The 26335-nt window shown below is 43.7% G+C and overlaps 2 protein-coding genes across 4 annotated transcripts; both read right to left on the bottom strand.

Annotated features, from left to right (window-relative positions):
* Positions 1-251: 251 nt before the first annotated feature.
* rif1 (replication timing regulatory factor 1) lies at positions 252-16923 on the bottom strand. 3 transcript variants are annotated; one of them, XM_041057265.1, is made up of 36 exons: positions 16744-16923; positions 16150-16198; positions 15855-15983; positions 15664-15742; positions 15445-15541; positions 15218-15348; positions 15027-15121; positions 14698-14887; positions 14367-14459; positions 14060-14198; positions 13788-13939; positions 13516-13630; positions 13196-13372; positions 12946-13056; positions 12095-12157; positions 11468-11571; positions 10855-10941; positions 10684-10757; positions 9931-10111; positions 9682-9789; positions 9376-9525; positions 9009-9108; positions 8598-8887; positions 7756-7958; positions 7472-7565; positions 7248-7382; positions 6836-6978; positions 6653-6742; positions 6495-6549; positions 2822-5953; positions 2577-2705; positions 2368-2454; positions 1976-2091; positions 1667-1817; positions 1427-1553; positions 252-1253 (listed from the first exon to the last, which is right to left on the bottom strand). In XM_041057265.1, exons 3-36 carry the CDS (start codon positions 15968-15970, stop codon positions 961-963), a joined length of 7407 nt encoding a protein of 2468 aa, XP_040913199.1. In that variant the 5' UTR covers positions 15971-15983; positions 16150-16198; positions 16744-16923; the 3' UTR covers positions 252-960. The 3 variants fall into 3 exon arrangements, with proteins under 3 accessions (XP_040913199.1, XP_040913198.1, XP_040913200.1); XM_041057264.1 differs by having other exon boundaries at positions 16756-16923; XM_041057266.1 differs by having other exon boundaries at positions 2822-5944; positions 16756-16923.
* Positions 16924-17802: 879 nt separating this feature from the next.
* Positions 17803-23385, bottom strand: tnfaip6 (tumor necrosis factor, alpha-induced protein 6). The gene is made up of 6 exons (XM_041057601.1): positions 23255-23385; positions 21811-21948; positions 20838-20999; positions 18918-19146; positions 18383-18423; positions 17803-18290 (listed from the first exon to the last, which is right to left on the bottom strand). The coding sequence occupies exons 1-6, from the start codon at positions 23352-23354 to the stop codon at positions 18169-18171; spliced, it is 792 nt and encodes a 263-aa protein (XP_040913535.1). The 5' UTR covers positions 23355-23385; the 3' UTR covers positions 17803-18168.
* Positions 23386-26335: the final 2950 nt, after the last annotated feature.

The raw sequence follows: 26335 nt of genomic DNA, 5'->3' as shown, positions 1-26335 counted from the left end.
CAGTCAAATCAAGTGGAGAAGTTACAGACGACCGTTGTGAGACGGACTTGAAAATTGAGAATCTACCGTTGAAGTGCCTACTCGTGTTTTTTAATACCTGCGGGGTTAAAACTGGTTTAATTACAAACATTTAATTTACCATTAGCACAGCATCGTTTAAGCAGCCTATAGAAGCCCCTCAAGAGTATTATCTTAAAACCAGTATCAGAAAAAGTTAAAAAACAAAACAAAACTGGACTTTAAAACTCAGTTTTGGCTTTTATTGAAGTATTTAAAACCACAAATAAAGACTGAAGTGCAGACTGTTACTACCATCTACTGTATGTTTCCTTACATTAAAATATAATAAGACATTAAAGTGAGATGACAGAAGAGATTTAGAAACTAAAACTACAAAAATGTACAAGAGCAGAGCTGATGAGCTGAACGTAAACAGCCTAAAACAGGCACAGGGGAATGAAATGACACCACAGAAACTGTATGTACAAAAAAGGAAGGGTCAACAGCACGAGTTATTATCCTCCACATACAGTTGCAGTCTTACATCTGTCCCATATTACAGTCTAGAGAGGACAGTAGGAAAAATACTATCCTTATCAAGACTACAACTATTAAAAGTCTTCTTTTGGCACAGCTTAAAAAGTCCGACTGTGCTTCCCTTTGAGTGTTTCTTAAAATCATTAACTACCCAACAGTTCAGGATAGAGAGAAAAAAAAATGTGCTGCTAACATTTATTTAAAAACATCTTTAGTAAAGAAAAATCAAAGGCGAGAAATGGCAGAGTTAAAACCATAAAATCCTCCTTTTGTAAAATCTGCTGATTTAACATGTCCATCTGCACAAAGCCTGGGTGGATAAAAGAACATTTTATCCTGAGTCACTGTTTCTTCTTGAATTCTTCTTTTATGTGCCCGTTAGCGCCTCCACAGCTGTCTGATCCAGCAGAAACAGTAGTCTCTTCAGGGTCTGCCGTCTGCCCGGCAGAGGCGCGTCTGCAGCTCCGCCACCACGCACCTCATCAGGCCTCCTAACTGATCGTGCATCTGAACGAGCTGCTGCGGCGAGCAGCGACCCAGTTCCAGTGGCGTCATCCTGCAGGTCAGAGCCTCCACCTCTGACAGCAGCCCGTCAGGGTGCAGCTGTCCTTCAGGCGGGCGTTCTCCTGTCGCCGGTGTGTCAGGTGTCTGATCCCTGGAGTCGTTCTGCTGTGGCCTCTCCTCTGCAGGAACAGGCTCGTCCACCAGCTCTGTTGCTGCAAACAGAGAGATTCTGTTGGTAACGTGCTTAAAAGAACAATGTGTGACAACACATTTATTTCAAGACTGACTTCCAATCTGGAATCACAGAAAATAACAGCAGTGGCACTGACTTTGGTTAAACTGGCTGAGGAAGCCTTATTATGGTGTATTCTGAGTTTTTACACACCTAATGTCTCGCCTGAGGTCTTATCGTCCTCATCCCGGTTTTGAGGAGCACTGGTCTCCTCCAGTTCCGAGGTCATCATCTCCATTTCATCAAAACTCTTCAACTCATCACCACCTCGTCCTTTACGCTACAAGATGTCAAATAATGTCAAATAAAAGAATTTCACCATCATATATTCTGTAAAATTTGTGTTTGTCTCATCAGATCAGTCCCGTTGCAGCCTTCTATCCCCTCACATACCTGCTGTTCATAGATTTTAAGTGCCTTCTTGACATTGGAAATCTTTGGGGAGCGAATTGGCAGAGTCTTGATTTCACTGGGAGTTAGAGCACTGAGGTCACCGACCGTTTTGATGTTTCTGGCTCGAACAAGCTGCCCAAAACCTCGAGACCTGGTCAGACAATTTACGAAAAAAAACCCAAAACAAAACAAAAAAACCCCCAAAAAAACAAACGCGTTTTCATTCGGGCTTTACATGGATCTAAAAAGGAGAAATATTAGAATAAATGCAAAACACTTTTCTTTTCACCAGCTCTGTGCCTTACTCACCACATGTTGGAGGATATCTGAGGCAGCACAGCTTCCACAGGTGCAGAGCAGCCGACCAGGGCAGGATAGATACAGTCTCTGGAGACTGGTCGAGGCTCTTGACTCATTTCGGAAATCTAGAAAAAAAAAAAATTGTTAGGACTAATAGCTCCCAGCTGTGGATGAAACTTATGCAATTTAAAGCTGCCCTAATCAATATTTTTCCATTAGAGATGAATCTGTATATGTATGGTGAAAGATGCAAACACAGAAAATTATCATCCAATTCACCAGATCTACGGAGCTTTTCAGGGCCTGTGTCCAGGTGCTGGGGAGCACCACTGCATATGTGCAGAAACAGCTGTAGAAGCCTTTTGCGGCTGAAAATTAAAAAGTGTTCTCTGTGTACATACCAGGCATTTCTTGGAGCTCTTGTAACCTGGACTGCGCAGATTTCTGGGGCTCAGGATCACCAGGCCCTTTGTCGGAGTAGTGACATACTACAGCAAAGAAGAGATGATAGCCATGTTCAATCGAAGCAGATCATTTGCAGGAGAAAAGGTTTGGTTCACGTGAATCTGAAATATGTGCCAATCAACTACAACGCGGGCCTCATTCACACCTTGGGCTGTGGGATAATGCTGACTTTGGATCTTCTGGGAGAGCTGGTTCTGAGAGCAGGGCTGCGACGATCAATGTCGTCCGCCATTTCCTGCTGTTGGATTGGATCAGCAAAAGACACGCGTCTGGACTGTCGAGTTAAAGGAGGAAATAAAGTTACTTTCATCCATATTACAAACAAATAAAAGCTCAGATTCTAGAGGCAGAACTTGTCTATTGTGACAAGGTTCGAGCATCGTCTCTTACTTTGACAAGAGGTGAGGGAGTGTCCTCCTCCAGTGGTCTCTTCTGGGCCTTCTTAAGAATACTGGTGGAGGGGGAGGCTGAAGGAGACCAGGTTCCTCTGGTCCTGCCACTGCTGGGGCTTTGACCAACCTCTGAGCCCATGACGGCCTCCAGGTCCTTCTGCTTCACCGGAGAATCCTGAAAAGCTTCTTTGCCGGTACAGTCTGCAGAAGCTGAAGCATCGCAGACATCACTCAGAGCAGCATCCAAATTTACGACTGCATCGTTGTCAGCGTTGGGCGTCTCTGTTTTCTCTTCATCCTGACACTCCATAATCTGGGTTTTGCTTTCTTCTTCGTTCTCCTGTCGAGGTGTGATCTCTTCCTCAGTGCTGGCCTCTCCATGATGGTTTGAGGCAGACTGTTCATCCGCCTTTGAAAGCTCACCTGTGACATTTGGACACTCTACCTGGTTTTGTGAAATGGAGGTAGAGTGAACATCCTGAGCTGTGTCTTCTTTCACTGGGACTGGTTTTTCTTGGAGGTCTGAATCTGAATCGTCCCCAGTTTCTGTAACTTCCTCAGCTTTGTCCTCTGAAGACTCCGAGACCTGATGTTTCTCTGTTGTCTCATCAGGCATCGCCGGTGTATCCACATCAGTTGGGTCACTGGGCAACTTTTCCTGAACGTGGTCGTTACTGATCCCACCTGATTCGAGCATTTCCTGGTCCCCAGCGCCACTGTCCTGTGAAGAATTATTATCAGTGTTTATTTCAGAGTCCGGTTGTTTCTTGCGAGGTGACACACTGCTCCTCTTTGTGTCCTCAATCTCAGTTTTCTCTGGAGCAACAGGCTGCGAGGCTACAGCAGCATCAGCCTCTACTTCCATTGGCGATTCTTTCATACTTTGCTCCCCAGAGTCGCCTGTGACCCGGGGAGATTCTGAACCCTGTAAATCTTGGCTTTTCTGCGATTCCTCTAATTCTGTTAAAGTTCGAGCTTCAAAGCTTTGTGTATCTGCTTCTTCACAAATGTCAGCAGTTTCCTTGGCCGTTTCATTATTAATTCTATCTTCTTTAGATTCAACGGTGAGAGGACTTGGAAGAGAAGCTCGAGGTTTTCTCCCTCTCTTCTTGGGGATAGGGGAATTTTCTCTGGCCTCTGAGGATTCTGACTCTGAGAGCTCCATACTGGCTACTAAAGCTTGAGAAGACCTTCGCCTTGAGTATCTGCCCCTGCCCTGGGAGGACTCTGTGGATCCCGCAGTATCCAGAGACTGAGAGCTCTCTGGGGTTGAGCTAGGACTTGATTTTGACAGTTCTTCTTGTGCTTTGCTCCTTCTGGTCCTACCTCCAATTCTGGTCTCGGCCTGACCAACAGCTGATGCAGCTGTCTGAGAATTAGACCGACTCCGCCTTCCCACTGAGTCCTTACCGTCACTTTTGTCTTCAGTCTCTGCTGCCTCAGATGAAACCTTGCTTCTTCTGGATCTGCGCAGAGACTGGCTATCAGAAGATGAAGGCGTGATCACTTGAGAGTCCTCTTGACTAAGGTTATCGTCAGTACCTTCACTTGTCTTGTGTTCGTCTCTGGCCTGTGATTCATTCACCAACTTCTCTGTCGTGTTTGTTCCATCTTGGGACTCCTTTGTTGGAGAGGAGGCGACTACCGAAGAATCTTTCTTTTCGTTTTTGGTCTCTTCTACAAGCTCAAACTCTTGAGTTCCAGCATCAGTTAGAGGGGAAGGATCGGTCATCTGGGAGTCTTTTAGCTTATCATCCTCCTTTTCACTCTGTTCTACAAGCTCAATATTTTGAGGTGTGTGACCAGTTTGAGGGGGAGGAGTGCTTATCTGAGAGTCTTTCTTTAGCTCGTTATCGTCCTTTTCGATCCGCTCCACAGGCTCAGGCTCGTGTATGGCAGTTTGGCTCGGCTGTTCTTTCTCATGCAAAACCTTTTTCTTCAGTCCCCCCTCCTCGTCCGTCTCTAATGATGCTTTGCTCCGCCGACCGCGTCGACCCTGCGACTGGCTTTCATAATCGGACGGTGTGTCTGACTGTAGGTCAGTTTGGCTGGACTCTTGCTCTCTGGTGCTCCTCCTTCTGGGTTCAGGTTTATCAAGGAAGTCCTCCGAACTGCTGTACAGTTTAATCTTCCTGTGTCCTCTGCCCTGAGAGCTGGTTCGGCTCGTCTCACTGTTGTCCTTCTGAGTCCTCGTTCTTAGCCTCCCCCTGCCAGTGTCCTCCTCAGCGGCCTGCTTAGTTCTCGTGTTTGGTCTGCTTTGTATTGAGCTTGATTTAGGAGAATCATTTTTAGGAGCCTCTCCAGAACGTCTCCTTTTGGAAACCACGTGTTTCTCCTCCCGTTCCTCAGGGTCCTCTCCAGGGCGCAGAGGTCTGACTCTGCAGCGTCCAGACCGCCTGGGTTCACTTGGAGAGGTCTGCGTCACAGAGGATTGAGAATCATCCAACTCCGTTTCCTGACTTGATGGTTCCATTTCCTCTGATGTGGAAGCCATTTTCGCACTCTCCTTGCCGTCCACTTCAGTCTGTGTGTCTGGGATAACATCTTCATCCTCTGTTGTGTCACTGGGCATTCTCTCAGTCAGCCTTACAGGCTCACTTTTCACACCAGATTCCTTTGGTCTTCGAGGGGACTCGATGGCACCGTCCACAGGATGCTGCGAGTTCATTTTTCCTGACTGAGAGGACTGAGAGCTTGGACCAGTGGGTGTCTGAGAAACCTGAGAAGAGGAGGTCTTGCTGGCGCTAGAGCGTTCTTGGCTGGAGGTCTTTATGAGGGAGCCTGTGAACTTGGAAGCACTGCTGGGACTGGCGGGCTTTCCCTCAGCATACTTCTCCAGAGTAATAAAGGACTGACGGCGACTGCTGGGTTTCTGAGGAGTCCCTGAAACCAAATCTGAGGAGCCAGAGATGTTAGGACTCAAGCCTTCTTTAGGCTGCATGTCAATGTCTCGTGCTCTCTCGTCACTCTTGGTATCATCCTCCATGGAAACATCTGCTGACTCTGGGATCATGTTTTCCTGCTGGTGGTTTTCTGTCATGTTACCCACTTCCTTTGGGCTGCCATAGTCTTGAGTGTCCTTTGTTAGAACCTCAGTATCTTCCTCATTTTCCAAATCTTCCTGAGGAACCTGAAAGAAACCAAATTCAATATAAACACAATCACTTCCAGTCCAGTGATGTGACTTGAAAGCTTTACTGAATATTAATACATTTCAGTCATAATGACAAAAAAAGAGATGATTTTCTTTGAACCAGGGACTAGTCTTGAATGCCATTCAAACGCCTGCAGGCGTGTACTGATTTACATGTTTCAGTGATCCCAAAATTGTCAATCATTTAAAACAACAAAAATATTCCTGGTTTTGGTTTGATGTCCACAGATTTCAGTGACATTTCTCTGTCAACTTCCAGCTCCTGCCTTAATTAATGCTACAAACGATTCTGTAATAAGTTATTAACCTGATTAATTAAAACACTGAAATTTCAGCTGCATTTGGGTCCAAGACACATGTGGGCTGTGCTGGCTATTAAGTGCTGAAAGTAATAATGTACAAGGAGCTTTTGTTTTATTCATTCTCCCTTTGACAGCATGAAAAACAGGATAAAACAAGCCCCCTGTGGAGTCTTTCCCTTTTTTTGGGCCTGTGGTGATAGTGGGTGTTTCATTACCTTGCCAGGAGCCTCTTTGGTAACTTTTTCAGCCTGTTCTGTTGGCACTTTGTCCCTGTGGGAAAAAATGCTTCATTATGTGAATGCTGTTTCTTTTTTTTTTTTGGAAAGACAGCAGGGATTTATCTTCATTCTAGTAGCAGATGAACACAACTTACAAAGAGTCCTCTTGGCTCTGAGTGTACTGACTGAAAACTGTTGTATCCAGAGAAGCGTCAAGGTTGTTGTACATGGCCGGGATGTCAACCCTGTCCCGAGGGAAAAAAAAACAAAAAGAAAACATTCACACAACTGACAACATGGACACATTAAATGTATTTTACTATGACGGACAAACAGACCTTTTTGTCCTTTTCACTTCCTTCTGGTGCTCTGTCAAAACTCTCTCCTTCGTCTCAGGAGGAATGAAGACAAAGTCGATGGAGGCCTCCTCCTCCAAAACCTCTCTGCGGGGTGGCTTCGGAGAGCCAAAGTCCAGCTTTGTCTGCAGGGGGGACACACATTGGAAACCAGTTGTGCAACAGTCGGATAATAAGCAATTTAAAAACAAGGGAAAAATCTAACAAGAAGAATATTCAGCAGATGTCTCTTACTCTCATTTTTTTAAAATTAAATGGCACCCAGCCATACTTCAACTAGCTCCTGCTTTCCATACAAGCTAAGCCGAGTAGTTATCACCACATCGTTTCAGACTGTGTTGAGGGTTTTTGTCTTTGAGCTCTACAGTATGCACCATGAGTTTACAGAACTTACAGAAACCGGTTTGGACTTGGTCTTTGTGGAGCTCCTGTCCTTCAGATCCGCAGCCTTTCCCAGCAGTGAGTCCCTCTTCCCCACTGACGAGACGGGCATCCCGCTGAGCTTGGTCTCCAGCTGGGAGCTCTCACTCTGAAGACAAACACAATCAGCCAAAATTAAGAACAATGAGAACACACAGAGAGCTGTAATTTGTAATTCTGTAATTTGTGGCAACTCACTGAATATTGTCCACTGAGCTCATCGGAAATGGTGACAACCTCAAAGCTGGGAAGAATGATTGGGATCTTCTGCTTCGCTTGGCTCAGTACTGGTCTGTGTAGAGAAAACAGCAACATTGGTAAACTCATACAAATGGATCTAATTTATTCTATTATCATTTTTTTTTAACTCAACAAAAGATCAATGAAATGTCCCCTCATTTACCACTGTGGTCAGATGTACAAGATGAAGTCAAAATGAATACGCACACACACAGAACTAAAGACAACCTAAAGAATTTCACCTGATCTCTTCGGGGTACGTGAGGCTGACTGCGTTGGCGAAGGTGGCGTTCCAGAACTGGGCGACCGAGGTGCGAAGCTGCTTGTTCTTGTGCGGAAACAACACACACAGCAGAGGAGACAGCAGAGCCAGGAGCTCATCACTGTAGGCCAGAGCGGAGCGGCTCTGCATGCAGCCGAGAACCTCACCGAGAAGCTTCTCTAACTGCAGGAGGCAGAGGGAGAAAGGAAAACATATTACTGTGTGTAGACTTCACTGAACATCATTATTAAAAGATGCATATTCCCCCAAACATCAGCTAATTTTGTCTGATTGTTAAGATTCGATGAGAAGCTTTCAGATATGACCTATTACAGCTAATTACTCATTAGTAGAAATACGCTTCTAAAACAACTTGTTTTAATTCTTTTAAACGCCCTCTGCAACCTAACAGTTGTTTATTTTAACCAAAGATGCAACACAGACTGACAACAAGTGCAATACTGTTTAACTTGTTTTATTTCATTTGAATATCTAATTTAATTTATGGACATTGCCGTGTTTGTTTCTAATCTCTTTAATGCTCTGCCACTTGGTCACCGTGTTGTAGTGTGTACTCTCCATATGGTGGGTTGTGTATGTGTGTTGTGTGTGTGTCTGTATCATGCACACATGGAGATCATGTATCAGTATTGTTTGCACCTTGTTTCCAGCTGTTTGCCTAAGAAGCAATTTCCCTCAGAGATAATAAAGAACATCTTATCTTAACATGCAGGGCTGCAACCGACTATTCAATCAATGAATGAACTAATCAGACGTGTTTGTGAGCTCAAACTCTGTGCACCTGTTTGATTAAGAACTCACCTTTGCCAGAAGCTGCGAGGTGAATCTGGGCGGCTCACTGGCCGCTTGTTTGTAGAAGATGGTGAGAGGTTGAACCAGGGAGGCGAGCGCCTCCTGGACAGCGTTGGCGAGGACGAGGTTGGTGAAGAGAGCAGACAGGATGGAGACCAGGGCGACTCCTGTGGCCTCAGAGGAAGCTTCAGGATCCTCCAGATAAACGTCCAGACACTGCACCAGCAGGGACTGGAACGTGGACAGGTTCCCCAAGGCCTTATTCCTCTTTCTCATCCAGTTCACAGGAGTGTGAGGAGCTGGAAGGAACAAGAGGGAAAAAAATTCATTCTTCATTTAATTGAAGGCATCTCTGAAGACTGAAATAATAATAATAATAATAATAATAACAACAATAACACTAATAATAGCTTCTCTTACACTTCAGCTTTTGCTGAAACTGAGGAGTGTACGGCGAGAAGTCCACACATTCAACCATGACGTGGAGGATACTGGAAACAGCGTTTAATGTTGAAGGAGCCTGGAGGATCAGACAGAATCAAACCAGGGTTGTTTTCAAAGCAAACAAATGTTTTCTAACTGATTTCTTTTTGATATTTATCTCTCTAATCATGATTTTTTTGTTCTTTTTTTTTTTTTAAACTAAATAAAACTAATTTTTTTTCCTGAGGTCAGCAAAGTACTGTATATGCTGTGTCCCGATTCACCACAGGAAAAGAAAATCTTCATGTGTCTGGATGTTCAAACATCGTCATTCTTTACCATGATGACAGTTTCCTCTGCTCACCTTTAAGGCATCTTTGTCTATTGAAGCCGTCATCTTTGCACACAGCTCCTCGCAGCAGATGTTCTCCTCAGCCGTGACCACGAGTGCTGAGCAGCGGGCGAACACCTTGTACAGCTTGGACCACGAAGATAACATCGACTTCTGAGCCGCCTGAACAAAAACAAACACAGGGATCAGAATCGGGCCATGCTCTACGGTCAAACTGAAAACAAAGGATTTTCAACAGGTGGTAAAGTTAAAGGAAAGAAGCAGTGGTTAAAAGTATAATGTTCTTGTAGGTAAAATAAAATCTTAAGGTTAACAGACCTGCTGCAGTGGTGTGCCACGCAGTAGGTGCGTGATGGGGAACAGCAGGGCAGAATGCATGGCACTGAAGTTGTGCTCCAGAGCGTCACCTTGGTTGACTTCATTAGACTGTAAAAAAAAAAATAATAATAAAAAAATCAAACTTCAACCTTCAGCAACTACCAGCTTCATTTCAGAGCATCCCCCTGCTTAGTCGGTGCTGTTTGCTTTTCTCACTCCTGTGAAACACACCGATGCTTCTCTGCCTACCTGAGTGATGGTGTCAGTGAGAGGGCTGACCATCACACTCCACATCCTCCACAGCTGCTCCTTGTTCTGCACGGACCCAGCGCTGCCTCTGATGGCACCCAGCACCGCCTCGCCAAACGCCAGAGGGGACGTGGGGCCCGACAAGCCGCAGCCCACCAGCGTTTGAAGGCACTGAAAAAACCTGCAGACGCAAAGACAGCAAGCAAAATCAGAGTCTGTTCCACACTCAGAAAGCCACATGGCTCCAACGTTTAAAAAAAAATACTTAAGTACATATATAAAGTATTTCTTCAGTTCATGGTTCCAGCTTCTCAAATGTGAGGATTTACTGCTTTTCCATTGTAATCATTTTAATCATTTTAATGTAGTTTATATCATAGTAATACTGAGGGCTGGACTGTTGTTTGACAAAGCAACTGTCATGAACGTGTCACTATTTTCTTGAAATTTTACAAACCAAACAATTACCTGAATAAATCAAGAAAATTATCTGAATATTAACAATTAGGAAAATACTTATTTACAAAATAAAACAGTAAAATATCCCAGAACTGAGTAGTTTTATCTTTAATATTCATTTATACATATTTTTATCTGTAATGAAATGATTTTTACAGTGGGATATTAGTGCTTATACTTAAGCAAAGGCTCTGAATACTTCCTCCACCACTAGTAGTAAAAACCCCATGCTTCACACTGCAGTGCCAGGTGCTCCAGTGGATAAAAACCTTATCATAATAAATCAGGACCTACCTCTCGTCCTCTATGTAGGCTGAGAGCATGCTGCTGTTGTAGAGGAGAAGGATGAGAAACAGAGCAGGCGTTCCCTGGAGAAAGGAAAACAAAGGCTTACTAATCTGTGAGGTCATTTCCATGGACGCCGTGTATGAATGTGGGTTTAACGGTCGACCAAGCAGAACTCACATTTAACACGTCCATCTTGCCAACTTGGTAGGAGGCAGAGCCGAGAACTCTCTGGGGAATACCTTTCACTGTGGCCTCGAACAGGACCTGAGGTAAAAGATCAAACAGTCCAACAGTGTCCAAACATTCAGACTTCATTCAGCCATTTTATCAAATAAACTTAAAAAAAAAAAAACTGCAACAGAACAATAAAATTCAACAAAAATCATTTCTACTAAAGTTTTTTTTTTTTTTTTTTTTTTTTTAAATCAGAGGCTAAACAAACAAAATTAATTTCAGGAGGCGAGTTTTCAGTTTTTACTTCAATGTTTCAGTAAAGACCTGTAATATTTTGGTTGATAAATATTATCTATCTATCGAACCATCTGTTGGCAAAATGCTCAAAATGCTGGTTCTGAGGTTTTATAATTATACCTAACAACACCTAAGTTAACGTTCTAACTTAACTTCAGTGTTCAGGTTTATTCTAGTTTGTGTTTTTCAAAGTCACAACGAATCATGAGGTAAAAAAAGAATAGCTCGGTTGAATTCTGGGTATAATTACATTAAGTATGATGCATCAAAAGATGACGCAGAGCACATGGGAGTAAAAGGACTTTGATTTCCGTCTTACCAGGACTCTGTCTGCAGGCAGAGCTTCTGAGGTGACGATGCTCTGCAGAGCCTGAAGCGTCAGTGTGACAACTTCACAGCCCTGACGCTCCTTCTTACTGCCGGCTAACATCCAAGAGACGAGATTCATTTTAAAAACTCACCAGCGTAATGCCAAACGCAAAACAAGTTCTTAAAAAAAGAGGCTAAGATCAAAAACGGCTGTTTATTTTTCCCCACACTGTCTGATTTAAGAGAAGAGGGTCATCATCGGGGACAGGCCCCTCAGCGGTTTCTTCTCTTCACAGCAGTCCAGAACACGAGGCCCTGAACGCTCCGACTTAAACTGATGACAGTGCGAGTGGATCAGGCAGGAGACGAGGACGAGGTCTCACTGGTCCTGTTCCCAAACGACGGAGCCCAGACCCAATCAGAGTGCTTTATGTGGCGCCGCGAGGTGGGACCCACAGCTTTAAGAGACCACCCTGCTGAGCAGCAGCCACAACAGTGTGAGTTCATACGACGTTAATACAAAGCAGTGACAGGTCCCGTAAGACCACTTTAACATTGATTCTACAATTACCTTTACAGATTTGTTTAGCTGCTCATTAATTTGCAAGTCAAGATGAGTTAACATCAAAGTACTTACCAAACTCTACAGTTAAGTTGACAAAACGGACAAGACTCGTCCATATAACAGTCAAAAGGGACTCTGTAGGAGAGAGGAAGAGAGGGAACTTTAACTACGTCTGCATGCACCTAAATCTGAACTGTCACTGTGAAATCTAGTTTACATGAAATTATCTATTATCTAATAATCAATAATCTTGTATTTCAGCCCAGGCTCACATATTTTCAGTGACATGAGGAGGTGTCCTAAATATTTTGACCCAGAAATTTCAGCTGTAGATCAGAAAAGAGCTAGTTCCTAGTTCCCAGCAAACTGAACGCTGTATTTCTACCTGTTACATCACGGTCACTGCGACAAAAGATAAATAAGATGTGATACATTTACAGAGACGTGAAACCCTGTCTGTGAGTATTAAAACCTGTTGTGCTGTGTTCTGAGATATAAATAAGCTTTAAAAGCATTAATCTGTTACTCCATCTCACAGGTACCTTAAACACACCACCTCCACTGTGTTTATAACAGGGCAGATGTTGTTCTGAACATTGCTCCTCTGAACTATAATATTTTAATTGTGTTTTCAAGTAACTGAGACTCTGTTTTCAGTCAATAAACAACAGCTGTTCCCATATTTGTAAACCCTCCTAAAGATTATCTGAAGCTCTTGATGGTAAAAACCTGGTTTAAGTGAACTAACGTATCAATGACTGACGTTCTAACTAACAGGAGGAGGTGGAGAGGGAATTTCATTTAACTGTTTAGAAACTAGACAACACAGACTCCTGAGAGAAAGAAAATCTCATTTACACAAGTGAGAAGAGAGTCAGTGATGAATTTCAATCCACTGAGTCACATACAGCCGCAGCGTTTACCTGGAGCGTCTTTGCCGACGTTGATGAATCCATCTCTGATGCTCCAGATGAGCACAGCGCTGTGTTTGGTGAAGGAGGAAGCACCGGAGAGGAGCGGGTGGTTCAGGGGCTCTGGATGGAAAAAAAAAAAAACATGAAAATTAAACTAAAAGCTAAATAATAATTCAAACCCAGCCCAACAATGAGACTGAACTGATCGCCATGTGTTAGAGAACATCACTGCAGGCTCATGTGTGGCTCTGACTCTCACCAAGGCTCAGGATGAGTTTTCTCTTTGCTGCGGTGGCGACAGCCTCTGGCCCCAGAAAAAAGTGAAATAACATCTCCAGGCCCAGCACCTGGATGGAGGGGAAGATGGAGGGGACCTGGACGCTGGAGTTCAGGCTCATCCGAGACGTGTTGGCTGGGCTGTTGAAGCCTGGAGTTCCTGCAACCAGATGGAAAAACCCATTATAAATTACACTCTCCGCCAATGCCACTGCTCACCCTGATGCAACTTCAGTATTCGTCTGGTGAATCATTAAAGGGGCTGAAAGGCCTGGGTGGAGGGAGCTGGATATATAAACGCACCTGTTTTGGGTGTGCCAGGTGTAGCAGCACCGTTTTGAGTGACAGCTCTACAAGGAGTGACTGGGACTGAAGAGGAGTCGGATCCAATGGTGCACTGGAGCAGAGGCAAGGAAACCTGGAGAGAAGCGAAAGCTGTTCACTCACAGCACAATGTGTCGCTCTTCAGTGTAACTCAGTAATAACTGACAGTTTAAGGTGTGTGGTAACAGGTTAGCAAGAAACCGTTGTACGACAATAAAGTTCAGAGAGAGAGAAAAGACGGAAAGTCTAACCTGATCAAAGTTGGACGACAGGTTCGGTCCCAGTTGGACTACCAGGTACCACCAGACCTCCACCTTGGTGAGCAGCAGGGCTTCTGTCCTGACGTGGATGGACATGAGCGGCTGCATCAAGAGCTTCATACGTTTGGCACTGCACAGGATGTCTTCAGGAGTAACAGGAGCAAGAAATTAAAACTTCAGTGTCCATGATTCTGAGTGACTACGTCTAAGAGTTAAAGGACAGAATCAGTGTGAGGACAGGGACCATCGAGTCAGCCGCTCACCTGGATTGAGGGAAAAGTTATCTATGAGACTCTTCCAGGCGATGAAGGCAATCTTCTTGACGGTAGGAGAGGAGCTGCGGAAACCAAGCTCCTCCAGGTGCAGCAGAGAGTTGATGAAGGGACCTCCTCTGTGCAGCAGCTGAGTGGAGGAAAAACAGTGAGTCTAACGTACCTTACTATGTGAACTATTATCATATGATTTGTGTAGGAAATGTCTGTTCTTCTTCGTGGGACACATTCAGTCACACATTCATCTTGTGTGTGTTTCAGAGGCAGAGTGTGCAGACGCACAGTATAAACACTTTACCTTCCCAAGCAGTTTCACAAATAACGGCCAGAGCTTCAGGACGTTGGTTTCATTCTTAGACATGAAAAGCTTCTGCAGCTCTGGGACCAGTGTCTGCAGAGACAGAAGTACGTCAGTGGTTTCTCTCATTGCCCAGTTCCTTCTCTGCTTGGCACGTTAAGAAGAGAAAGGCTGGCAAGAAGTGAATCATGCGATTTTAATGGTTATATCCTTATGAATGTGAACGTGTTTCATCTTTGAATATTTAAATACACAGGAACTCCTGGTGTGTAAATAATGGTGCCTTTGAGTGCAGTACTCAGCTTTCAGTTTCTGACACACAGATACTCACCGAGGACATCATCGGCTCGATGACAGCAGCCACCTCCGCCTGTTTCTCCAGCAGCAGGGGCATGCCCAGCTCCATGGCTGCCGCGGCTCGTAGACGCACCTTGGAGGCAGAGTGGATCACCAGAGGAACGACCAGCTTCGCCCACCGCACTGCTCCATCACCCATCTGGGCCGGAACCTGCTCCAGCATCCTTTAGAGACCGGGAGAAATTAGAACTAACCGTGGTGTTTCAGCGTGAACATCACAATGTGCACAGGTTAAACTGTCACAGTGGAAACGAAATGAAACGTAAACTCATGAAAAAACAGAATCATGTCTCTTCTTTTTACCTGATGACAACATTCAAGCCTTCATGCTCCACTACTACAGACTGGATGTCCTCTCTGCTCCACACGCTCTCCAGTGTTCCCAGTATAGACGATACCTGAGCAGAAGAAGTCACATGCATCAACACACCAGTAGTGTGACACCTCTCACCCATAAAAAAACCACCGCTGCTCCCTTCTCTGCTGATGCTCACTTTTTTGGCGACTACATCTGGAGGAAAGCTCTGTTTGGAGATGACCCATAATGCTCTGGTGCATGTGTTCTTATCTGTCGACTTCACCACCAGGGAACAAAGTGCTGATAGTATTTCTGCTGCAAAGGTTTCTGGAAAACGGACAAAAGAACATCACCATCAGGAGTGATTTCATGCTCATAATCCAAATCCAAAAAATGAAGTATAAAGCACATAAATGAATGTACCAGGCACTCCAGAGACGAGGTGCGAATGGTACAGACAGAACCCCAGGGCTTGCAGAGCAGCTTGGTTCAGGTCCGTGTTCGGACTAGTTATGTGAGCCTGTAAACAACGTAAGATAAAAACATTATTAGTGATCACAGATCTCAAAGCTTTACAATCAAAATGGGAGGTTTAGAGGTTCCTCTGTCTTTACGTGTGTTAGTGACGTGTAGAAGACTCACCAAGATGGCTTTACCCAAACGAGAAAAGTGCTTTTCAACTGCAGGAAGAAACTGTCTGCCTTCCTCTCCACTGAGCCGACTGCAAGGGAAAAAGATAAAGTTACGCACTCACTCATATTCCTGTTGTAACTGAGCCCACGCTCTTTGAACATATCCAGAGGATGGTGGAAGACCCAGGACGAGTGATTTACTTGGCAATGGTGAGGTAGGCGTCTGTCTGCTCGGACTGTCCAGCGCTGCTGTCCTCCAGAGTCTCCAGCAGTGGGAGGAAGCTGGAGCTGCTCGGAGGACCGGCAGTCGCCATCATTATTACTCAAGGCCTTAAAAAAACAGCACATGCAGAAAAATAAGAGTGTGTAAGGTCGGCAGTTTGATCCTGAAGCCTTCTGGTAACTAAATTAGAGGAAAGCTCTTTGCCTTGCACCAGGTATGGCTGTCATACTGAACAGAGACAAGCAGGAACAGAAAACAGGTGCATGCTCGTACCTCACTGAGATTTCTGTGAAGCTGTGTTCACCTTCCACTGTCTCCAGATCTGCAAACGTGGGGAAAACAAGGAGACAGAGGTTATGAGTGCACAGATGTGTGTTAGAATTAGCTGCCAGTGCAAACACCGTGTCTCAGAGTGAAGTCACCTGACCACTGTGTGCGCTGAACGCTCCCAGAGGCCCCAACACACACAGGGGAACCAAAACAAGTCAGTGCTCTGCTAAACAATAACGCTGCCGAACCTAAGCTACACAGGCCACACGATGCAGTTTAAGATACACGGATACTCAGGGGCCAGGTCATTGAACGCATCACGTTAAACAGCTGTGAACCATGCGAGGGGAGCAGCAGCAAGCAGCCTGCTAATGTTAACTAGCTTCATCAGGTTAGCAGCGCTAGCAGGCAAAGTTCTGTGCACACGTCCACTCACAGACTCACGCAAACACACACACACACAGGTGGACAACACGGCTGCTAACGCCGCCTCACCTGTCCGAGGCCAGGTGGAACTGTTTAGACTCGCCAACAGGAAAACACACGGCGCTAGCAAACAAACATTTACAGCTGCTTTTCAGACGCGGCGCGCCGCACCGAGCTGCTCACCGCGGAGTTCAGGAAGAGGAGCTGGAAGCTGAAGCGACACCGCATCGAAGCCGGCGCGTTCACCGGCAGCTCCGCTTCGCCTCCCGGTGTCTGAGACGCTTAAATCCGCCGGTGTGTGTTTCGGTATCTCTGCCTCCGCCCGACGTTGCGCTAACTCCTTGTGCTGTTACCCCGCGAAATCGCTGGCGCCAAACCACCACGCCGACGTACAAAATTACCTTTGACCCCGCATACGTCACGCCCGGGACCGCCCATATTACCTTATAAGGAAAGCAGCAGGCTGAGAGCGTTAAAATCAATAATACTATCAATAATCATTAGAACCTTTATACCGTGACTTCCGGTTTGTATTTGACCCAGTGACTCCAGTTGCACCACATCCCGTAAACTGTACAAATCCAGTAACTCAAGTACTGTGAAGTAAAGAGTTAATAGTACTCTACTTGAGTATTTCCCTCCACTTTCACTCTCACTACATTTATTTGATAATTTTAGTTTCTAGTTGCTCTGATTATTGTGTGTTATTACAGGCAAGTAAAAAAATCTGAGTTCTTTTTCCATCACTGGCTACAAGCAACAGGACGAGGAGAGTAAAGAATGAATGAAATTACTTAATAGCCCCAAATTTAATAATAAAAAGGCAGCATCAGGTGACATAGAACATTAGATTATAACTCTGGATCTGAGACTTTGGTGCTTTTAATTATGGCTGCAGCTAAAAATAATTTTCATAGTGACTAATCTTCTGCTTGTTATCTTTTCTTTTAAAGTATGATAATTGTTTGATCCATAAAATGTTAATGAAAACTGTAAAAAAAAAAAAAAAAAAAAAAACCCTGTAATTTCCCTTTCATCGTTAGTCATTTAATAACTGAATTTAAGCTCAGTCCTCAAGGATTTAAAGATGTGTTTTATCAACACTCTATCACTATGTCAAGATGCAACAGGTGAAAAGAGATTTCACCTTTGATTCTTCTTTGATTTCAATGATGAACTAAAACAACAAAACAAACTCAGCTAAACAAGGAAAAGAAAATTCAACATGTGCAAAGTCCATTTATTCCTTTTATGAAGGGCTACAAAGAAACAGAGAAGCAGCAGCTTTAACCAAACTGACAAAATGCCATGGTCAAGGTCAGAAGACTTAACAGCATGAAAGGCTGGGAAAAGTCCATGGGAACAACCGGAAAAATTTGTTTTCTATAAACTAAGCCTCAGGGCAAGTGAATACAAAGTGAGGATTGTGTCTATAACATGAGGACAATGTTAGAAACTGCAACACAGTTTAATGACCATGTTTATTTGACAGAGCTATACCTTTAATGAGCTATAAAGACTCACTTATTACAGTACTTGAGGTAACCAATAACATAAATACAGAAACAGGATTACATCAGTGCATTAAACCATTAGTCAGTGAAAATAGTGGGTGTAATTCTGTGAGAACAACGATGCATTAAAGGCAGTATAATGCAACTGGAAGCCTCCAGCTGTGACTGACGCGTCAGAGAGGAACTTTAACGTCATCACGTTTCCTGTAAAACAGAAAAATGTGAGATCCATCAGTGTGCTGTCGTCTAAAAGTCTTTCCTCATAGTAACAGAAATATTGCATGTTGGCATCTCACCTGTGCTGAGGATATCGTCCGGCAAATAATCGCCACAGAACCTGTAAACGGATTAAAGAGAGACGTTCACATGTCACATTCTCTGCAGGTCAAATACACAGAATCTCAGTGTTCATAAAATCTCTTATTCATTGTTAACACTAGTGCTGAAACAAATAGGCGATTAAATAATTAAAACATGAATCATCAGACACTTTTTTTATCAAACAAAAATAAAAAAAAAACTTGTTTCTCAAATGTGAGAATTTGCTGCTTTTTCTGTCACTTTAAATTAAATATCTTTATTTTTTTTAACTGGTGTTTGGACAAAACAAGGAATCTGAAGACATCGCTTGGAGCTCTGGGAACTTTTGATGGGCATTTCCACCATTTTCTGCTACTTTACAGATGAAATTGTGACTTTATAAAGTGAAAAAAAGTTGTCCAAATGCAGGAGAATGAGGGAAATGAGGAGGTGAAAAACACCACAACATAAATCAGAGTGGCATTTGTCTGATGAAGTGCTGGGATCTGTTTCTCCGTCCATGGTCCTCACCTCCCAGCAAAGCCGGAGACATCATCGTAACTGTCGTACACCTCCAGGTAATCTGCTAGACATGACGTGTCGTCCTCCACATCAAACTCCAGGAAGTGGAGGCGGATCCTCTGGCCCAGGCGGACGCGGATGTGCCAGTAGCAGATCTGTTCGTCCTGGTACTCCTCAGGGAAACCGGGAGACTGAATGATCCTCTGCTGATCTGTCAGTACTCCACCACACTCCTTGGCTGTAAGACACATGAGCGACATGTTGTGATTATTAGTCACCAATGTTTCTGACCAGTCACTGGGTTCCATTGCTGAAGGCGTTGAATGATTGTAGATTCAATGTGAAAATAAGACACAGACACATTTCATATCACTACAGTAAAAGGCAGCTCTGCACCGCTGTCAGTCAGGGACATGGATAAATTTGGTGTCTGTTCTCAGGCGAAAGGACGAGTTGACTGGTTCCCCACAGTGTATTCCTTTAATCAGCTGGTGGGATTGTGAGAGGTATTTTGGTTTGGGGGTCGGTCTCTTTCGTGTGAGCTCTCAATGAATTCAGAATAACAAAAAGAAATCCTTTTGTTGAGTAAAGCAAATCAAACACACATGTGGAGAGTGGTGACAGTGGCATCAAAAGCTTTTCCCCTAGACGTCCTGGAGGGATATGAAATTGAATGTTGTTTAAAATCGTCTGTCATTTGTAGACCATTAAAACAGTAAGCTGACATCCATCACTGGGTTACGGTTTAGCCAAAGGTTTAGACACAGAGGCAGAATGGGTGACCAGCAGTTACAAAACTATAAAATCTACACAGCAGATGAATGAAATTGATGCGATCACGATTACATGAAACATGAAATGTTTGTTGTCAGGAGATTAAATGTCCATTTTCAGGGAATTTTAAAATGTCTCATTAGCAGTTTGTCTCATTCCATGGTTTGACCACCAGAAAGCACACACTTATTTTTCAATTGTAAAATGTCTTGCTGGATACTTATACTGATCAAAGTTCTTTAATAATCAAGTTTATATCTGCTGTAATCAAAACTGTGAAAATGGTGAAATCTCAAACACATTAATGTCGCACTCCATCATTCAGACTGTGGCGAATCATTCAGGCGTGGTGGTTTTTAAAACCACTCGCTCACAGGCCAGCTCGTGGCTCAGTTATCACTCGCTCAGTCGCTCCACCGACATCTTATCCAGACTGGTGTTGTTACTTCCTTCTGGTTTATTCTTGGTCTGAACATGATAACTCACAGGGTGGGACTATGGTGTTGAGTCAAGACAAGGCTCTCACTGTGGTGAAGGTTTCTATGTCATCCCTCACGTTTGACTTGAAACAGAGGCGATGACAAAATCCTGAGTGAGTCTGTGGAGCCTCAGACTTGATGACTACTCTTAACCTGTGGGTCCGAGTCTCTCCTCCCCTACTGGGACTCATGACTCCGACGCTTAACCACAGACATGCAGTCATCACTTACTCTTAAAATCATCCACAACCTCCTTGGAAATGGTGAAAGAAGCATTTAGAGATTTTACTTGAGTGAAAGTATCAGTACCACAAATACTACTACAAGATAATAATCACCCAACTCCAAATCTTTCTGGCTGTTTTTGTGCTCTTTTGGGTCATTGTTTTGCTTTTATGGCCTTAAAATTAATTGTTAAATTCTATTCAACCCAATATTCAGCAAAAAAGGTAATAAATTAATAAATAATAAACTTCTGTCTCTGTTCGATGTATCAAGAGGCAAAAACAATGAGCACACAGACGCTGAAGCGCCCTGTGGGTTTGTCGCTACGAGCAGCAACTTTTACATTACACAGTTATTTGATCTACTCTCAATAATTAGTGCAGCTTTAAGTACAGTACAGTAAATATAATGAAAGCGATGATTCACCATAATGTATAAAACAGGCACTCACAGTGTGGGTTGTAGCAGTACACATCCCATTTCTCGCTCTTGTTCAGCCTGTATCCGTAGTCGATGATGCCAACCTTCCCAAAACCGCAGTTGGTACCAGCTTTGACGATGGGGTAACCAACACGTCCTTTGTCGAACCACCCAGCTGCACACACGTGGAAACCTGAAACGAAAGATGAGAAACATCTGTTTTATGCAGCAATTAGTCGGTCAAGGATACAACGTCCGCTGTGGATGATTTTCAAAACTTTCAAAAATCTTTTTTTTTTCAGGTTGATTGTAAAACTAAAACCTGTCAGAACACCTGGGGGAGGGGGGGCTTCAGAAGTCAGTGTAGAGTTACAATCAGCAGACCCCAGGCAGAGCAGTCCAGATAAAAGGGGGGACCTCCTAGGTAGAGTGCGGTGGGGAAGCTCAGCTATAACTGTTGACAGGGAGGTGGATCGCAGTGCCAGAGCGAGTGGCTGGATTCAATCTCTGTGCCATGGGAACAGTGATATTACCCACCCAAGAAGGTGTTAACAGGCTTTTACAATACTTGTGGGACCATTTAAAATTGGGCACAGAGTCATGCAACAGCCAAGAACTCGTGGAAAGAAGTGTTTCACCCACTGCTTTCCACTGACCTTTAGCCCATGAACATATGAGCCTGTTTTTCTACATGTTAAAAGCATTCCAGTGGGTTAAGAGATGTATCACTACTGTTACATCAGAGAGCCGTCTTCAGACATTATGCTGAATTTATTTCATGGGAGAAAGGCAAGTTAAACTCAGTCCTGCCTGCATTTGGCGAAATGGACTGATAATTAATCAAAGTGCTCTGTGACTCATGGGAGCAAATGCTGGCGATGATAAAGAGTCTCTATCTGCTCTGAGTGAGTTGTAATGAATTGTGGTCCCTACGCTTCCCTTGTTCTTTGGCAGGAGCTCTGCATGTGTGTTGCAGATGCATTTGTGAGGAAGCTGGTGCAGACCTATTTGCCGAGCTGCCTCCAGTTGTTCGTAAGTGGCCAGCTTCCCTCCCTCGTACTTGCAGACAGCCTTGGCCTCTTTATACGTCAGCTGGTATCTCCCTTTGCGCGACTCCCGGTGGTAAACTCCAGCTGCTTGTTCTGCCAAACAGGGAGAAAACAAAAAAAGCTGCTACTTCTGTCAAAAGCCCAAAGAAAGTCTGCCTGAGCTTCTGTGGTGATACTGTGTGTGTAGCAATCAGTGCTATTTGTATCCAGGCTACCTGAAACACAGTCCAAGGATTTGGCCTAATTTTGCCACTTTGAAAACACATCCATGGGGCTACAGCCGAGCTGATGACAGTGTTTTCAGTGAGAGAGTGAAGGTTAAATTGACACGAAACACAAAAAAGTGAAGAGGCAGATTAACTGTGTGACATTTTTCTTCATTTTGCAAGCACATCAACAATGTGGTCACTTGCTCCCTGGCCTCGTCAGTGGGGAGTCCTCTGCTGATCCTGTTTGGGTTTTACGCATGCATGACTGCAAAGGTAGGCAGAAAGCAGAAGAAATTAGTAACTTAGGAAAGCTGATATTTTGATTTGTCTAAGTTCATGCTGCAGGAGTAACTATTGTAAACTCTGTGGTAAATGACTAGTTTATCAACTGTGTTTGGATGTTAACACTGTTACCTACTTATTATTATTATTATTATTATTATTATTATTATTATTATTATTATTATTATTATTTGTGTGCCAGCTGCTGTTTCGTCCTGAATTTAACTTTCTGCGTTGCTGTGCATGTGGATCCAGGTAAGGCGAACTCATTAACAATATGAAACACTGTTCTGTTACTACAGCAGGCTTTCACTCTCACCTCATAAAAATATAAAGAGAGGGGTTCACAAACTGAGAGTCAGAGGTAAATGTATGCAGCTGGTTAGATTTATATTTCAGCATAAATGAAATGGGGCTCCTGGCTATGGTGTTAGTGTTACTTGTTATTTGAAAATGAGTCCTTCTGTTCTCAGAGTATCAGATACAGATTAGTGGAACTATCTGTTTGCATTTTGGAGGGCCCTGACATGAAGTCATTTCCCCATGTTTACTGGCCTCATGCATCCCTCAGCCAGGTCATAAACATTCAGTTTGGAACAAGGGAAAGCTGCTGGACCGGTGCATTTAGTCTATTAATCTTTCGCTTTCCCTCACAATATACTTTTTCTGTGAAGGCATAAGACATAACATAAAGTTCTCACGATCACAGGTAATTTAAGATACTGCAGATTAGACTGACTTTGATGAATAACAAAGTCAATGTTTAGTGAACCACACAAGTTAAATTACACTAATCATGTAAATCGCTAGTTTGTTTCCCGATTGGATTTTCAACTTCACCACAACGAGCGCGACGGAAAAAAGGTGAATGTGTCAGCGACTACAACAGAAAGAGAAAAGTTACTTACCCAGCCATATTGAATTATGAAATATCCCGTTCTTGAAGCCCCATGCCTGCGCCTCTTTCAGCAGGAAGCCGAGTGTCCAGAGGAGAGCGAAGACGCGCATCCTGCAGCTCCGAGTGCGCAGCTGCTCTCTCCAGATGTTTCCAGGAGCTCTCTCCTCTGCCTCTCTGCTGCTCCTGGCTTTATATACGAGATCCTCACTGGTGCTGCCTCCCAGGAGAGGTGGGGGAGTTACTGAGTACATTCACTCAAGTACTGTATGTCAATTAACTACAACCACTGGTCACTTATTTGAGTATGTAGATGTTTTGTAGACGTTTTACTGAGTTCTTCTCTCTGTATTTGCTTGTAACTCAGATCATTTACTTGAAATACTCAGTAACAAAAAGTTGACTTAGCCTAAGTATTAAAGTATTAGCGTTAAAATATACTTAGAGTTCTTAAAATAAAAGTACTTATTTGGCAAAATTATGCATTTTATATTACGTATAAGTTTCTATAGTGCAGCCTTAAAGGGACATGCCACTGACTTTACACATCAAAAACAGAAATCAATGCTAGTCGCTCTAAAGTCATGAGGAACATCGCATGGCACGGATGAACATAAGCTCCTTATCTCCACATCTCCTTTTAGCTCTGGTTTGGTCTCCACCAACAGCTGAGGAGCCTTTCAGCTGTTGGATTTTGTCTTTATTCAGCAGATAACTGTTAGTTGTTAAGTTTGTCTTTTCATTTGGTGTTGGGTGGGCAATGGAAAGTGGGTTAGGGCGCGGTTCTACTCCATCTGCATGTAGGTTGTTTTCCGAATGGCCGCACAGAAAGGCGGAGTGAAAAGACGGCCGTCATAGAGAGTGGGGAGATGTAATGTTGTTTAAAATTGGGAACAACAATGATCATTCACAGACAGCATTTCTACACAAATATATGAGTAAGGAAAAAAGAGCACCACTGAGAGAAGCACAGTCACTGGTTTCTGAGAGTTATAGAACTGGTCAGACACAGGCCCCCCCGTCCACTAATCAGATATCGGAAAGGTGTGGTTGGGTGGGGTTTCCAAAGCTACTGGCAACCTAAACAGTAACTGTGCTGCAAAAAAACTCTCTGTAGAGCTGCAGAGTCGGGTGATCGTTTTCTCTGTGGGGGGTGATAATTTTCTGTGGGGGGATCATTACCATGAATTAAATCTTTCACATTATACAGTCACTGTAAAAATGATTAATGCAGCTTAATCAGTGTAAAGTTTTGAATGCAGGATCATTCCTTATGTTGTGCTGATGTTTTAACGTGGGGGAGACTGGAGATGAGAGTTCCTCTGCTCAGCTCCCCTGCAGACTGCTTTCAGCATGGTTGCTCAACCTCTCAAGCCACAGGGGGACCAGCATTGCTGGTAAGAGTAAGAGGAATAGTGCACAGCACCATGTGTTAGGCTTTTCCAGATGTTAGGTGTCTCCCACAGCTTCAGTGACGGAGTAAACCACCAAGAACAAATTCTGAGTTGAACAGCAGTTTGGAAATAGATAAGGAAAGTTTCTTAACAGCATCCCCAAGGACAGCCCAGGTCTTTCAGGAGTCCAAAGCAGAATCTGAATATTTTTTACTCCGTTAAGGCCAACCCATTAACTTTTCAAATGTAACAATTAGCGATTAGCAACAGGGCAGTTAGCAATACAGCACTGTAACACGAAGAGAATTTGAGAATTACCCAATTCTTCAGTTCTCCTTGGTCCATTTTGGCATCTTTCAGCTTATTGTTTTGGTTTCATGGCCGACAGCTTTACTTCTTTGGTTCAGTCCCATCATCCTCTTCAACTGTATTTCCAAAAGCTCGTACAAATCCACTGCATGCCACCTGCCAACAGCAAAGAGCCAGAGGGACAATAGCTGCTGAACACACAATCGTGGAGCTTTAAGCAGCTGAAGAGCCAGAAATTTCTCACAGGAGCTGGTTAAGACTCAAACAGAGATTAAAAAAAAAAAAAAAAAACAAAACGAGGGAATTTGGATTTACATTCATCAGGTGGTCAAAAACACAACTTTAAATGAAATGGTAGTGTTGCCCAGTGTCTGCTGCTGGATGTGTAAACAGGGAACTGTTTGATAACAAGTTCGCTTATCTGCGTTTTCTGGTAATAATATGTTGTATTGTGTTTACAGTTTGTTGCATTACCCCTAAAATAGCAGTGTATTCAGAAAATGTATATCTCAGTGGATAAGATCATTTATTCACACAACACAAATTCTGAACGGAGAGCGCAGCCTCAGTTTGCAACATGATATGTCCTTTTCTCAGAATCACAGGTTAATGAGACACACACACACACACACACACACACACACACACACACACACACACACACACACACACACACACACACACACACACACACACCAGTGGCTGCTGGGTAAAATTGTCCTGAATTGGTTCCAGATCTGGGAGGAAATGATCTGTACCTTCCTAATTCCCAGAGCGCCTCTCCCATTCAAACCCACGCATGGAAAATCCGTCTCAGACGCAGTAATTGTGACATACTGTATATTACAAGTGCATTTTAATAGGAGACTCATCATCATTTCCATGTGTCCTACAACTACAGGAGGGTAAGCTGGTTACGCAGATTGGAGTGAGTAGTCTGTATCATGATCTAAAAAAAACAGTAAAAGTGTACTGAATTATTTATACTACTGACATCATGTCTGTAATGAGGTTAATAAATGCAAAAATAAAAACATGTTAAATGTGCACAGAAATAGAAGGAAAGACCGCCCAATGCTGACAGAGCTCAAACAGTTGCACAGACAGTTCTTGAATTTACCACTGATATGAAACTAATCAAACTTCTGTCAATATTAAACACAGAATAAAAGAAAATCTCAGTGTGCTGGAACTGTTTGGAAATTTTCATCAGTACCAGGAAATGCTGGAGAATGTCCTTGGGCTTTGGGGGAGCTGGGGGTGGAGGGGTGTTGAGGTGGGGGGTAGCATGTGTTTGGTAATTGCTGCCCTGAAGTGACGTGACATCCTCCTCACATATGTCAAACGTTTCTGGAGCAGTACTTGTTTTATTGTTCAGACCCTCTCTGACG

The sequence above is a fragment of the Toxotes jaculatrix genome, chromosome 15, assembly GCF_017976425.1.
Source record: "Toxotes jaculatrix isolate fToxJac2 chromosome 15, fToxJac2.pri, whole genome shotgun sequence".
Taxonomy (NCBI): domain Eukaryota; kingdom Metazoa; phylum Chordata; class Actinopteri; family Toxotidae; genus Toxotes; species Toxotes jaculatrix.
The sequence above is the reverse complement of the archived record's forward strand: the minus strand, read 5'-3'. Positions and strand labels throughout refer to the sequence as shown.